This window comes from Heterocephalus glaber, unplaced genomic scaffold, assembly GCF_053883595.1.
Source record: "Heterocephalus glaber isolate CG9 unplaced genomic scaffold, H.glaber_assembly_v1.0 deba00001498, whole genome shotgun sequence".
NCBI lineage: Eukaryota > Metazoa > Chordata > Mammalia > Rodentia > Bathyergidae > Heterocephalus > Heterocephalus glaber.
The window spans coordinates 6,701,288-6,717,013 of NW_028258321.1; the positions used below are offsets into that span (position 1 = coordinate 6,701,288).

At 50.8% G+C, this 15,726-nt stretch overlaps 1 protein-coding gene across 19 annotated transcripts in view; it reads right to left on the reverse strand.

Moving 5' to 3' along the window:
- Positions 1–2,412: 2,412 nt before the first annotated feature.
- Btrc (beta-transducin repeat containing E3 ubiquitin protein ligase) overlaps positions 2,413–15,726 on the reverse strand; it is a 187,148-nt gene continuing 173,834 nt past the window's right edge. For 18 of the 19 annotated variants that reach the window (XM_087185807.1, XM_087185804.1, XM_087185799.1 and 15 more), the window contains 3 exons: positions 14,729–14,807; positions 7,734–7,922; positions 2,413–6,148 (listed from right to left, as the gene is read on the reverse strand). In XM_087185807.1, coding sequence (XP_087041933.1) covers positions 7,761–7,922; positions 14,729–14,807 — 241 coding nt within the window. In that variant the 3' untranslated portion in view covers positions 2,413–6,148; positions 7,734–7,760. The remainder of the gene's footprint in view (positions 6,149–7,733; positions 7,923–14,728; positions 14,808–15,726) is intronic. The other variant, XM_087185798.1, reaches the window with a different exon arrangement.

Sequence of the window (15,726 nt, forward strand, 5' to 3'; positions counted from 1 at the left end):
GAGGGAGGAAGGACACTGACAGCAGAACAAATGCTTGTAATTTTATAACCAATCTCAGCGTGTCCGTGGGGGGCCGTTTCCGCTTCCACTCAGGACCAATCAGCCTGACAGAGCTATGAGTCTGCCTGAGTGAGTGTGAGCAGCACCCCCAACGCCACTTACTGCAGTCTCATCACGGCCGGCCCAGCCTGGCCAGAGCCGAGGGGCCACAGGGATGGGCCGGGCCAGGCGGGCCGAGACTCAGGGGGGAGCTGCTGAACATCAGGGCCCCGAGTGGGCACCCGCCCTGTCCTCAAGTGGCTTGCAGTCTGCTCAGGGGAGCTGGGCAGACTAGATGGGGACAGGCCGGGGGGCAGGAGAGACCCGAGGCCGGGAGGAAGCAGAGAGGGCAGAGTCCCGGAGCCAAGACTGGAAGGAGAGGCCCCAGCGCAGGATGACAAGGGCTGTGCTGGAGGGGAGAAGCGCCCACCCAAGGAGAGCCAGGGGGCGGGCTGCGGGCGGCAGGCCGGCCAGCAGTGGATATTGCAGGGCGGCCTTGCCTGATATCTGGCTCCGGGGATGCCTGTGTGCCCATTAGTCTCTCTAATTGTCAAAAATCTAATTTAGTGTCTGGAGCCCAGGCCGGCCTCGGGTTAAATGGAGGGAGGCAGGCCCTGCCATAAATCTGCCTGCCCAGCCCGAGCCGGTGCTAATTCTGCAGTTAAGTGAGGGGTGAGGAGGGCGCGGAGAGGAGGTGTCCTTCGCGACCCAGCGCGCCGTGCCAGCCCCCGTGCGCCGGGCTGCAAGGAGGCTGCCCTCTTCCCCCGTCGGGGAGCTGGAGGAATGGGCTCCTGGACCCGCACAGTGACTGGGGACAGGACCGCCTGTCCCACAAGGTCAGGGGCCTTTGCTGAGGAAGGTGTGGGCAGGGGAGACTCAGTGTGACCATGACGGGCTCGCTGGGTGGGTGCTGGGGAGGGTCTGGGGCACCAGCCGGCAGTCACAGCAACAGCAGCTGGGGAGGCCTCGCCCTCCTCCGGCCACACGGGGTGCCTGGGGACCCGGGCCGTGGGAAGGCCTCGGAGGCCTGCGCTGGCGTTGGCGGTGGGCCTAGGCCGACTCAGTAACGACCCCACTCCCCTCGGAGCTGCTAATTGAAAGCAAGGGGTGTGGCAGGCGCAGCGGGAGAGGCTGGGGACCAAAGTTCCGAGAGGCTGTGCTTCCATAGGGGAGGAAAACAATTTCTCCTGGTGTTGGCTCCATCACACCAGGCACCCACCCGGCCCCTCCTGCTGCTAACAAAGTGCCTTTAATTAGCAGCCTAATAAAACGCTCTTAATTGGCAAGGGCCAATCAGAAGAAAGAGGTCTCCTCCCCTTCTTCTTTGCCCATGGCACACAGCTATAGGTTTAAGGGGGGAGGGGTCCCAGGCCCAGCCTGGACGTGGGAACAGGGACTGCAGGGCTGTCCTCCGGGTCTGAGAGGTCCCTGAGCCTCAGGCCTGTGCTCTGGAGCCCAGCACAAGATGCTGGTGGCTGCACAGTGCCCTGAGCTGACCTCTGGGGTGAGGCCTGTTAGGGAGCAGACACCAGGGTGGTCTTGGTTAATGTGGGTCCCTTTTATTTTTTTGAGACAGGGTCTCACTATGTAGTGTAGGCTGTTGTTTTTTTTAGGCTGTTCTTGAACTATGTAGCCTAGGCTGTCCTCAAACGCAGGGCGATCCTCCTGCCTCAGCCTCCCCAGTGCTGAGATTACAGGTGTGCACCCCCATGCCCAGCTGGGTCCCTTTTCTCGCTCCTGTTTCCTCACTGGCAAAAGGGAGGGTCTACCTAATGCTCTGATCTCTCTCCAGCTGCAGTGCCAGTTCTGCACGGGGCTGCACACTGCCAAAGCCTGCACCACAAGAACCAGGGACAGTTAGGATGCAAACAGGGAGCTTGGCCACCCGGGCAGGGCCACTGGCACCGCAGCCCAGTGTGAAGCAGCCAGGAGTCAGTTCTGCAAGGACCTGTTGCGACACCACGGTGGGGAGGCGAAGGAAAGGAGGAGGCCTTTTGTGGCATGGCCTTCAGCCTGGCTGCTCCGCCTGGTGGGCACGAGGGGGAAGGGGCTCAGGGGCTGCCGTTCCCCCGAGCCCGAGCTGCTTGGAAAGGCTCCACAGCCAGGTGAGCACGCTGGCCTCTAATGGATCCAAGGGGAAGCAGGGAAACACATCTTCTCACCTCCCGACCGGCAGAGGGACTTCAACTCTGGGTTCAGGCTGGGCTGTAGTGGTGGTGCCGACAAGGCGCACCGCAGGGAGCTGACTCAGCGCGTCTCCAGCCCTGGCTGGCTGTCTCAGCAGGTCTTAGCTCTGCTGTGCATCTGTGCAGGTTCACAGACAGTTACGGCCCTCCTCACGTTGGCGCAGACAAGACACTTAGGGAAGAGAAACACACTTAGGAAATGCACTTTAATCACGCATTTGTCATTTAAGTAACTTTTCTGAAGTTAAAAAACCAGAACACACTCTATCACCATGGTCCTAGGCTGTGAACACACGGCAGACTACACATCACTGAAACAGTCACAGAAGTCAGAGCGGTCGGGACTCCGGGGGGCACAGGAGGGCGGCCACGAGGCTCCCGAGGCGCCCTGCAGCCAGGCCATCTGAGGCTGTCTGGTGCTCTCAGGAGGACCGGCTTCCCAGGAGGAAGGTGGGGTCACACTCACCCACACACTGCCCCGCCCAGCGGGCGCTGTGAAGCACACTTGGTGTCACTGCCCCCAGGGGGCTTTAGACTGGGTTTCTCCATGTCAGTGGAGTCGAGTTCTGCCTGAAACGAGGCAGCCACGATCATGCTTTGTTCTCTCTTTACCTCCAAGGATTTGGATGCTGCGAACAAACTACAGGTTGGAGAAGACTAAAGCACAGCTCAGTTTCATTCCCCTAGGACAGCGGTGGGAGCCCAGGGCTCGTGTGCTGTCTGTATCGCTGCCCTGAGGTGGCTGCTGTCTTAGACGGACCATGCTGGGACTGTGGGCAGATGAGCCCCGCCACTGCCCAGTGCAAGTGAGCTCTGTGGACATGGCCAGTCCTGCGGCAGCACCCACAGCCCGTGTCTGCCTTAGCACCCTGGCTGACCCTCCAGGCTGGACTGTGTCCACTCCTGGGTTACCAGGTACCACCATGGAAGGCAGAAGGAAGATGCTAAGCTCAACAATACCAAGGAATCTAATCCCATCCTAGGAAAGAGAACACAGCCCTAATTATTTCCAGTATTCACCCACACTCCCACCCCACAGTTTCCACACACACGAGAAGACTGGCGATAGCGCTTCAGATGATGTTTTCAGAAGACACCGAAGGGTGCATACCTCCCCCTCTGTGGCTTTAGACTGTACCAAGACAAAGCAAACAACCCCCCAAAACAAGTTATGAGTGCCAGGCTTTATTATGTGTTAACAGAGCTCCAGAGCCCCTCTCTGCGGTGAGGATGTGTGAGAAAGAAGTGAGCCGTGGGACAAGTGTGAAAGGCCTCTCCAAAATTCACGTCCACTTTCAAATTGCACTTAAGTAGAAGGGAGCTCTCGGGAGCGACATTCAGGTGAGCAGCAAGGTGTGTGTGTCGTTCGTGCAGCAGCCGAAGCGTGAAGTGGAAGGTCAAGCGTGCACATGCATGCAGCTGGTGTGAACACATGCCGCACCCACCCATCTTTAAAGAAAGGTTTCAGTGGAAGTGAATTTTAGTGAAAAGAGACGAAACTACACTGGAATACTTCATGTCAGAGCCAGGGCACATCTGCAGCTCCTTTTCTACCATTCCTTTACATGTGTTCTCGATGCCTTTCTCTGTTCTATAAAGGCCAAACTTTACTTTCTTTTCTCTCAGTCGGGGATTACTGATAATCAATTCCCACTGAAACCATGCAGAGATGGTAAGTGGAGTTTACCTTCGCTGGAAATGAACTTCTACTTACCTGATTATCTGTTCTACAATGAACTGGTAAATGACCCCCAGAGCTGAGAAATGTGAACGATTCAAGTTTTCAGACCACTTAACTTCATTCTCATTTCCCTTCAGCAGCAGAGAGGACAACGTAGAGAGCCTCACCCGAGCCAGTGGCTCTGCACCACAGGGCCCCCAGCTCTGCACTGAGCTACACCCCAGCCCTGCTTCCCTCTGGACAGCAGTGGAACAGAAGGGCTACTGGACAATTTGCAACAGCTTGAAATCTACACCTCTTTAGTGCCTGACCTGTTTTCAGGGCTGACAGCTTTCTTCATCTGCAGGAAAACCCTTAACCAATCAGAGCCATCATCAGTACTCGGCGTAACAGACAAGGAAGCCTGAAGGGGGAGGAGCAAACACTTCTTTGTAGCATTCTGGTAGCTGGGAAGGGACTTACACCGAGAAAGTAAGTTCTGAATGTGATTGAGACTTTAGTAAAGCAGGACGGGGAAACTGCACATGCACAGCCCCTCCCCACACATACTCTTGGTCAGGGCTCAGAGAAGGGGCCGCACCTGTGAACCGGAGGAGGGCGAGGACGCCTCACTCTGTCGGGCCAGCGGCACCTGGCTGGAGCCCCCTGCACCTGGTCCTGCCTGCGGCTCTTGCAGCAGCTGTGTGAGAAGGGGTTTTTTAGGCTCAACTGCATGGGGTAGGAGTAGGCATGAGGCGCCTCAGTGCTCAGCCTCCAAGGAAAACAGGAGATTGTGTGGTCTCGGTACGTGGGTGTCCCCAGCCGGGCAGTCACCATGCTCTGAGGCTGGCGTGGCACATGCCCCCTTGCACTGCAGCCACGGGTTAGGAAGCCCACAGCTGTTTTCCAAGGGGCCGGGTTAGCTTGCCCTGCAGTGTCCATTGGTTTATGTTCTTCAGCTGCCAGAGAAATTTTACTGGTGGGGAAGGAGAGAGCAAATTAAAGCCAGGAGGGAAGAGGAAAGAGGAGGCTATTTCTGTCCCACTGATAAACCCTGTGTGCCAAGCCTGAACCTGATCCCTTCTCCGGCAACGCTGCCCTTTGCAAATGGCGGCTTTGGGAGAAGCAGAAGGAGGCCTCTGTAATGCAAGGCTGGACGGTGAATCAATCTCCAAGACAGGGAAAGAAAGCCACTTTCACCTCTGGCCGCCTCCTAAGCGCCTCTGGGGGTCTTGGCAGTTTTGGGTGCCTGGGTGCTCACGGGCTGTGAGGAGGAAACAGACACGAGGCACTACTCGGGATGCACTGGGCAGCTACTCCGGCCACCTCGAGCCTTTCTGTGGGCTGGGCCTCACCAGGGACTTGAGATGAAGTACAATGCTTTTTATTACACGTCTAATTGTTAATGAGAGGAAGCGCAATCAGCAACTCCTTTCCACACTCTACATGGAATCCAGGAGACTGCTGAGTCCAAAAAGATGCAGCCACTGATGGAGCCCAGGGTGGGGGACGAAGGAGAGGAGGAGGAGCCTTGAATGTGACAAGGGCATGACATCTGAGAATCCACTGCAGCCTTAGGGTCGCCGGCCCGGCTCCAAAGGCTGGCTTGATGGTGACTGCATGCGTGCCTCTTCCAGATGGGCAGCTTCTGGTGGACCCGCCCCGTGCTGACTGGGGTACACTCATCACACAGCTCCTCGGGCTGAGGCCTTCGGGGCGAGGGGCGGCAGCAGTGGAGTCAGAGGCTCAGGTCTCCGGGTGTGCATTCGCCTTCTCTTCCTCCCTCCGAGGCGGTCAGGGGCCGCCCGTCTCCTCTGCTATGGCCAGGCGCTGGGCCTGCAGTCAGCAGGGCTACACTGGGCTCTGCCTGCCCAGAAGCTGCATCCTCCTGGCCCTAGAAGTGGGCTATATGGGGAAATTAGTTCTTCTGCTTAACAGCAAAACAAGAGAGATTCTGCCCAAACCCTAAATATATTTATGACCCATCTCTGTCTGGAACCCACTGGAGGAGAAGTGGGTGTGTGTGGGGGGCGCAAGTCCCCCTCATTCACGAGGGACAGAAGACATCTTCCGATAGCAGCATGAAGCAGCTGGCCGTGCCGAACAGACTGTCCTGGTCAGCTGCAGCCCAACTGTGTCCCACCAGGAGCCTCGAAGCCCTGCCCCTCCCAGGTCCTGGGATCCAGGCAGGAGGAGTTCATTGTTGCTGTGTTGCTTGTCCTGGTCTTTGCAGATACATTAAATACTGCAACTTTAATGAGTCCTGTGTGGAAACACCAAACAGTCATTAGCCCCTACTTCTACAGGGCAAGGCTGCTGACACTCAGGCTGCTACCACAGTGTGCGAGCAGAGCGGCGCTATGTCTGCAGGCCAGGGCAGTGCCTGCCAAGCTTTCACTGCTGGCAGGTCGGCAGGGGCTCTGAGCTTCTGCCACTCAGAGGGGAGGGGTTGGGGAAGGCCGCCTGGTGTCTGGCCTAGGAAGTGTGGGCGGAAACTCTGGAAGGCAAGGCGGGACATCAAGCACAGATGGGCAGGTGGTGCTGGAGTTAAGGCAGAGCCAGTGGGATGGAGACATGCATTTGAGTTATGTACATATAAATGTGAAACAAGAGCTTCAAGCTTTAGGAAAAGACAAATTAGCCAAAGTAGGGAGCTCAGACAAGTCAGAAGCATCTGAGACACTCTTGGGGGATATCTGTTTTAGGGGTGAGGGGAGGAAGGAGGCATAAGCAACCAGAGTTTGGGAGAGTAATAAAGATGTGGGCAAGGGGTATACTGCAGTGGTAGGACATGGGTTCAGCATGCCCAAGGCCCTGGATTTAATACCTGGCACTCCCCCTTTAAAAAACCAGGCAAAATACTTAGGTCTAAGGAAGAGAAAACTATGGTACCAAGTGGGAATAGTTACAAAATAATTACAATAGTAATAACAATCAGCAGCTGGACAGCACTCGGGAGGCTGAGACCAGCCTGCGCTACATAGTGAGTTCAAGGCGAGCCTGAGATACATGGTGAGACCCGGCCTCAAAAACAGGAACAAGAGTAATTAGCCATTTTTGCTGAGGGCTTATTATGTGGCAGGTAAGAATGTTACAAACAGCCATCTTTCGCAGCACTCACTGCACTCATCAGGAAACTCGGTCTGGGCAGTCGACAGGCATGAGCATCTCCCCCTCAGGAGGATGACCACAGATACAAGCGGAGTGTGTGTGCTTCAGCAACACTCCATGGCACTGCTGGGAGCCCTCCAAGTGCGAGGTAACCAAGTGTACAGGGAGCAGTGAGGGTGGCAGGTGTGTGTGGAATGTGCCCAGGACAGGCGGCCCGGGTATTGCAGGGGCCCTGCTTCCAAGGGGACTGGGACCCTAAGAGGGTGTGTGTGAGTTTCCACTGGCTTTAGAGCTACTGCAGACATCTCCGTGGGAGGGGTAGGGAGTGGGTGAGGCTGCACCGGCTGCCTTTTATAACCTAAGGGCAGCAACAGCAAGGGGCTGGGATGGGGCAGGACTTCACTGAGCGCCTCCACGGAGGCACATGTCAAAAATCAGCTGGGCTTACAGGGTCTCCACTGCACGCACCTGTGTGATCCGGGCACTGCAAGCTCTGGGTCATGACTCAGCTTTCAAGCAGATTCAGACCTCATTTTATTTTCAAAGCAATCTTACCAGGGCAGAAATGGAGAACCCCAAAAGCCCTGGAGTGCAGGCTGGATGCGTGGGTGAAAGTGGCCCCGCTGGGGCAGCCTGGCCTCACACTGTGCCTCTCCCGATGCACGGGGCTCGGTGAGGTAAAAGGGCCGGAGAAAGGGAAAGCTGCAGGGACTGGCGATCCCACACGGCACTCCTACCTGGGCCAGCACGAGCCCGGTGGAGGTTTATCTGGAGATGTAGGTGTACGTTCTCGACGGGGAGTGGGGGCGCTCGGCTTGGGTGGCCGGGTCATCGAGGAAGTCCCAGATGAGGATGGTGTCATCATGCGAACTGCTGACGATCTGGAATTCATCAAACTGGAGTCGGAAAACTCTTCCAGAATGCTCCTGAAGAAGCCGGAACAAAAGGGTGAGAATGTGAGCTGCTAGCCGGGGATTCAGCTCAGTGGTTCTGCTGCCTGCCTCGCAAGCGCAAGGACCCGAGTTCAATCCCCGGTGCCAAAAAAAAAAAGAAAAAAAAAGAATGTGAGCTGCTCAAAACCAAAAGGACACAAACCTGGCAACAGGTCAAAAGGAGCCCGTGACAGGCCGTGTGTGGTGTGCTGCTCACTGTCCCCCCACCATTTTATTGTTTCAAAAACACAGAAGGAAAAGTTAATTTGCTAAAGGCAGGATGGACAAGTCAAATACTGGGGAGCTGACTTCATGGACAAAATAAAGTGACATTCTTTAGGCAAGGCATGGAACATAGCACGCTGCTTCTCACTGCCAATTCTCCTCGGCCTAGTCTGGAGAAGAGGTTCCTCAGGACGCCCACACCTCATCTCCTCTCTGTGTCTCTAGGCTGCATCTACAATCAGAGGCCAAGGGCTGGTCTGCTGAAAAATGTTACCAATTAAACTTCCTCAACTTGTAGTACCACGTGCTGCACAGATTTTCATGGTTCAGAGTCAGCCAGCTGGCTCTCCTAAGTGGGGACAAGCCAGGCCTAGCACGTGACAGGTAGCAACCACGGCCCTAAGATGTAGACTGTTTCCAATACCCTAGGAGGCACTCGTGTGCCCGTTAGTAGTCAGTATTACCATCGCACTAATGCTATTACTGTTAATTTGTTTTGCCTATTCGTGTGTGTGTGTGTGTGTATGTGGTACCAGGGACTGACAAGGCCTCTGCACTGTGTTACATCCCAATACCTCTTACCCCTTTGTTTCTTGGAGTCAATGTTCTGCTAAGATGCCAAAGCCGGTCTCACACTCGGGCAGCCTAGTTTTGAATTTTACATAAATACACCATACAGTATATATTCTTTCGTCCTGTCTTCCTTTACTCAACATGTACTTGTAAGATTCCTCTCTGTAATCTTTACTACATGTAAAACAGGTGTTCACTTTTGGGCAGTGCTGGGGATTGAACCCATGGTCTTGAACATGCCAGGCAAACACTCCACCAGTGAGCTACATTCCTAGAATTTTTATTATTTTAATGAATTAATTTATTTTTTGAGACAGGGTCTCACTATTAGTTCAGGCTGGCCTTGAACTCACCGCAATCCTCCTGCCTCAGCCTCTTCAGTACTGGGATTACAGGGATGTGCCACTATGACTGGCATTATTATCTCAATTTTGAGACAGGCCCTAAATTGCCCAGCTGGCCCTGAGCTGGCAGCCCTCCTGCCTCAGCTCCCTGCGTAGCTGGGATCACAGCCAACATTCTTTTCTTGTTGCTGGTTGGTATTTCAGTGTATGAACACATGACAATTTATCTTTCTTCCTGTTAGTGGACATATAGGCTTCGAACAGTTTCAGGCTATTATGAACAAAGCTGCTGCAAACATGATCACAGCCCTTCTGAGTTCAGGGTACATACACTTATCTGCCCCGGAGGAGGAGGAGCTGGCTGCAGCGGCCATGCTGGACAGCATCGAAAGCTGAGCCACTCTACCCTCCCAGCAGTGTATGCGTGTCAGCTGCAGCAATTCTTCACCAACACTTGACTCTGCTGATCTTTTAAATTCTAGCGGGTTTGTGTATTTTATTATAGTCTTTTTCTTTGGTACTGGGGGATCGAACTCAGGACCTTGTCCTTGCAAGGCAGGCGGCGGAACCACTGAGCTAAATCCCCAGCCCCTTATTAGAGTCTTAATTTGCACTTTCCTTCATGAAACTGAGGAAGTTCCCCCTCTATTTCTAGCTTGTTTAGGTTTTTTTTTTTTGGTACCGGGGATCAAACTCTGGTCCTTGCGCTTGCACAGCAGGTGGCGAAACCACTGAGGTAAATCCCCAGCCCTGTTTGGAGTTTTTAATCTGTTGAAACCTGTCAAATGCTCTTACTGAACTAATTAATTGCACTGGGGATTAAATTCAGGAGTGCTCTACCACTGGGCCACACCACTAGCTTTATTTATTTTGGGGTTTTTTTTGGTACCGGGGATCGAACTCAGGACCTTGCACTTGCAAGGCAGGCATGGTGCCACTGAGCTAAATCCCTGGCCCTAGCTCTTTTTATTTTTCAGACAGGGTCTTGCTAAGTTGCCCAGGTTGGCCTCAAACTTAGGATTCTCCTGCTTTAGCCTCCCCAGCTAGTACTAACAAGTGTGTGCCACCACATCTGGCTCTGCATTTATTGATCTAATCGTGCGATTTTCTCCTTTGGCCTGTTGATGTGATAGATTAGGGATGGCAAACCTTTTAGGGCTTTCAATGACACAAACAACCCACTGTGGCATGTGTGCCATAGGTTTGCCACCACTGTGATAGATTATATTAACTGATTTCTTTAATGCTACTCCAAAAATTCAGTCTTGTGTACTGCATTTGAAATTGCATTTGGTCACAGTGTATAATTTTCTTTATACTGTACTTATTGGATTAACTTTGCTCATATTTTGTGAAAGATTTTTCTTTTGGAGACAGGGTCTCGCTATGTAGTTCAGGCTGGCCTTGAACTCACTATGTAGCCCAGGCTGGCCTCAAACTTGTGCTGATCCTCCTGCCTCAGCCTCCTGAGTGCTGAGAACACAAGCATGCACCACCATACCCAGCCTGAAAAAAAATTTTTTTAGAGTTACTTCATTGTATCAACAATTTTTCTGTTTCATTTTTTTGAAACAGGGTCTCGCTATGTAGTCCAGGCTGGCTTTGAACCCACTGTGTAGCCCAGGCTGGCCTCAAACTCATGGCAATCCTCCTGCCTTAGCCTATTTATAGTCGTATTTAATATGCAGTTGTTTGGCAACCAATATAAAATAGTACTGACCATTTTAAAACTTAATTAGCTATGCTGAGGACTGAACCCAGTGTCTTGCACAAGAGCTCTATGAATGCTCTATCACAGAGCAACATCCTCAGCCCATTTACTCATTCATTCATTTAATTTAGTGGGTACTGGGGGTTGAACCCAGGACCTTCTCACTGGGCAAGGTCTCCAGCCTCTACTTTTTCTTTCTTTTGGTACTGGGGATTGAACTCGGGACCTTGAGCTTGCGAGGCAGGCGGTGGTGGAACCACTGAGCTAAATCCCCGGCTCCCCAACTCTTTCTTTGAGATAGGGACTTGCTATATTGCCCAGGGCAGCCTTGAATGTGTGACCTCCTGCCTTGGCTTCCCAAGTAGCTGGGATTACAGGTATGTGCCACCATGCCTGACAAAAAGTGAGTTATTTTGAGATTTTCCAGCTACTTTTCTGTTACTGGTCTCTAGTTTTAATTCCACTGGCTCATTTTTGTGTTTTCAAATTTTTTACGGTATGTTTTGTGGCCCCGGCTGTAGTGTATCTTGGTGAACAGTCCATGGCAGCTTGAGAGGAATGTGCATCTGCTACTGTTGGATGAAGTGTTCTACAGACAGCAATTACAGCCCGTGGGATGGCGCTGCTGAGCTCTGCTCCTTACTGATCCTGTTGCCTCTAGATCTGTCCATTATTGATAGGGCACTAAAGTCTCCAACTATTAAAGAAGAGTGGGTTCATCCGTTTCTCCTGGCAGCACTGTCACTTTCTTGCCTGATACACTTTGATGCTGTTAGGTGTGCACACACGGAGGAGATTCATCTTCTTGGTGAGCTGGCCCTGTCATCACACACAATGCCCCCTTCACCCCGAGGACAGTCCCTGCTCTGCAGGCCGCTCTGAGATCAGTACGGGTCCTCCAGCTCTCTACAGTCTAAGGTTAACACGGGGTATTAATGTGCTAACGCTTTATGTTAACCACCTTTGCATCGCTCTGACCAATGGTGAAAACGTGATAAAAACAATTTAAAGGGAAAGATTTATTTTACTTGATGGTTTCAAAGGTTTCAGGCCATGGTCAGCTGACTGCAGTGCAGAACCCTCATGCCAGGACTGTGCTCCACCAGTGAGCTGGGTGGGTCCCAGCCCAGTCTATGCCAGTGATACACAGAGTAGGGGAGGGAAGCAATGGCAACAGTGTCTTAAATTTCTTCCATTACACACCAAGTGGTACAATGCCACCTGGTAGTATACCTTAATAAAGGTTCATATGCTCTAGGTCACCACCTGAGAATACTGCATGGATGCAACTAATAACTCAGAAACTGAGGTAACACAAAATTCTCAAAAATAATCCTTCAAAAGAACAAAATGGGGAAAAATAAAGAAAAGTAGAAAATAGCAACATGATAGATTAAAAATCATATGAAAATTACATTAAACATAAATGTTCTATACATGTCCATTAAGGCAGAGATGGTCAGAATGGATTAAAAGACTTGTCTATAAATGTTTGCAGAAACTTTTTTGGGCGGAGGAGGGAGGTACTGGGGTTGAACCCAGGACCTCTGCACTGAGTTATATCTCCAGACCTTTAAAAAAATTTTGAGACAGGGTCTTTGCTCCCTTTCTAAGTTAGCCAGGCTGGGCCAAAACTTGGGACCCTCCTGCCTCAGCCTCCCAGAGCGCTGGGTTCCAGGTGTGCACCACCACATCCTGCCTACTCAGCAACTTTTTAAAAAGAAACTATTGATCGACATCAAGAACAGGCTAAATATCAAAATAACTTATTGTCAGTGAAAAGAGGCAAAAAAGAGGCCATACGATACAGTATAGAAAATGCAAACTAATCAGTGTTGACGGAAGCAGATTGGGGCTGCCTAGAGGGGGGCATGGAGGCAGGTGCGATGGGAAGAAGGAATTACCAGGGGTGAGGACTGTCACACACAGCTTCACCGGTGTACTGTACTCGCGTCAAAGTTTATTATGCTGTGGAGTTTCAATATGTCTATTTTAATGTATGCTAATTTGACTTCAAAAATCTGTTTTTAAAAACCAACTTAATGGAGCCGGTGGTTTAGCTCAGCGGTTCCGTCGCCTGCCTTGCAAGAGCAAGAACCCAAGTTTGATACCTGGTACAAAAAATAAAAAATAAAAAAATAAAAACCAACTTAATGAACTGGGTGTGGTGGCACATATCTGTAATCCAAGTGCTCTGGGAGGCTGAGACAGGAGGATCCAAGTGGGATAGGGATGTAGCTCAGTGCGAAGGCCCTGGGTTCAGTGCCCAGTACAGCAAAACTGACAGACAAACAGGTTCCAAGATCTGAACACACATGTCTCAAAAGATAAGCGTATGAAAAGATGTTCAACATCACTAGTTATCACAGAAATGCAAACGGCAGATTCACTCACATGGTTGTCATTTGTTCAAAGACTGACAATACCAAGTGCTGGCAAAGACATGGAAAAAGAGAACTCCCATACAGTTAGTAAAAATGCAAAATGTTTTGCCTTTGAAAAATCCAAAATGCCACTTTGGGAAGCAGCCTGGTAGTTTCTCTCAAATTTAAACACACATCTACCACTGGATCCAGAAATTGTACTCCTAGATATTCACCCAAGAGAAATGAAAACAGTATGGACACAGAAATCTGTAGAGGACAATTTTCAGTGGGTTTACTCAGAACCAACAAGAACTAGAAACATCCCAAAAGTTCTCAAAACTGTGAACCAATAAACAAATTGGTTCACCCATCCCCCACTAGAATACTACTCAGGGATAAAAAGAAGCAAAGTACCAGCACATACAGGAATGTGGATAAATCTTCAATGAAGTTTAAAAAGGATACATACTGTCTGATTTCTAGGACATTCATAAGAAAGCACAACTACAGTGACAGTCGAACGGTTGCTAACAGTTGCTAGGAGGTGGGGATACGCAGGAGCCCAACAAAGCTTGGCAGGACAGAAACGTTCTGTATCTTGGTTGCAGTAACAGTTACACAACTGCAAAGTTCACAGAAGCATACTGAAAAGGGTCGGTTTTCCTGCATGCAGATTACAAATCTAAACTGTGGACTTGTCAGATTAATTATAAATGGATGACAGGACACATCTTGAAGGACATGTGTGAAATACACAGAAAGTAGTGCACTGCTGAGAGAATATGCTTCCAACCCGTGTCCTTCTGAGCCAAGGACACTGAAATGCTAAGAGCCAGGTGCAGAACACTAAGCCTCGAATGCCTGCCCATCTTTCCTGGAGTTGTGCAGAGGATTCTGCCACCTCAGTGCCCACCTCAGCTCCCAAGTGAAGCAGCAGCTGTCAATATGGGCTGCTGGCTGGCACGATGGGGAAGGACTTACTGCTTGTGGAAGCGATGTCCCTCTTCCTTACGTTTTGCAGCGCTGGGGATTTAACCCAGGGCCCAAAGGCTCGAGGCTGCTAGGCAAATGCCAAGTGCTCTGCTGCTCACAGTGCGCCTCTAGACTCCTTCCCCGTGCCTCGGGGTTTAGAGGTGCACACAGGGAGCATCAGATCTGGTCCGGCTGCTCAGGTACAGAACTGAGCAGCTGACCACGAGGTTCTCAAGATTCCCAGAGTACTTTCTGCAGGCACAGGTGTGCAGGTCCTCAGATTCTGGACAAGTTCCAATTTGAGTAATTACATTCCTTCTCCCTTAGTACCCCTGCGACTTCTGGTGGATACAGGATTCTTATTCACTTCCTGTACTACACTGTTGTAGAGCTGCTGTGCAGCTGTTAAACAGCTGCCACATTCCTCGCCATGTAGTCTCTAAAGCACTTCTGAATGAAGGCACTATACAGACACTCTTTCCTGACACGTACCAGCAGCCTCTTCACTTAGCAGGTTGGGTGAGACTCCATCTGACCCAGATCTACATGCACAGCACATCAACATTTAATCTACTGACCTCCCAACCCCTCTAACCACAAGGCTCTTACCACAAGGGTCCGCAGGCAGAGAGTCCCTGCAGGAGCACGGGGATCCAAAGCAGCCAAAAGATCCCACACTTTAATTTTTCTAAGGATCAAAAAGGGGACCAAAATCTCAGTCAAAAGCACAGTTACGAACAGCAACAACTCAAGGAAATACATATGACTAGTGAATAGAGTTTATGTTATGAATCCAGTTCACAGGAATGTATCTTGTTTTGGAAAACTGGTCCTTGTATTCATTCTTGGGTAGAGGTTATTGGTATTAACTGGGAGAAAATGTACACGATTAACCTTAAAACGAGAAACAGGTTAGCTTTACCCAAACTGAAGACAGCTAATGGTAAAGTTACAGCATACTCTGGAGCCAAGTGGAGATCTTGTACACCAGACCCGCTCCCCACCCCCCTTTTTTTTCAGTGCTAGAGATTAAACCCACTGCATTTGTGCAAACTCTCTATGACTGGGCTACAGCTGGTTTCGTTTGTTTGAGACAGGGTCTCACTAAATTGCCCAGGCTGGCTTCGAAGTGGCTGGGATTACAGGTATGCTCTACCATGTTTGGCCACTAAAACTCTTAATGACAAGAGATTACTCAGACCTAGGAATTTACATCTCTCAGTCATCCTCTTTCTAGGCTAAGAATGGCCTGTATCTCAAGCAGCAGGGCTCTGGGATCCATTTAAGAGCTCTGGGCTTTATGCAAGCAAACCTTCACATTTTGATTGAAGTTTAGAAAAGTTAGGCCCTTCTGAAAATCATGGTACTTCAGTTCACAAGCTTAATTCTTTCCATGATTCTGATCACAACTGAATTGGATGAGTAATGAATCAAATTCACTGGTTAGGTTCAATGTTGACCTTATGAAGAAATTTAATTTGGTTCTCGTCCAATTCAGTTTGTGACCACAAATGTGGAAAGAATTCAGTTCGTAAACTGAGGAACCATTGTATAGGCTACATTTCCTCAATTATATAAAGATAAAAACCCCCCAAAGTAGAGACAGA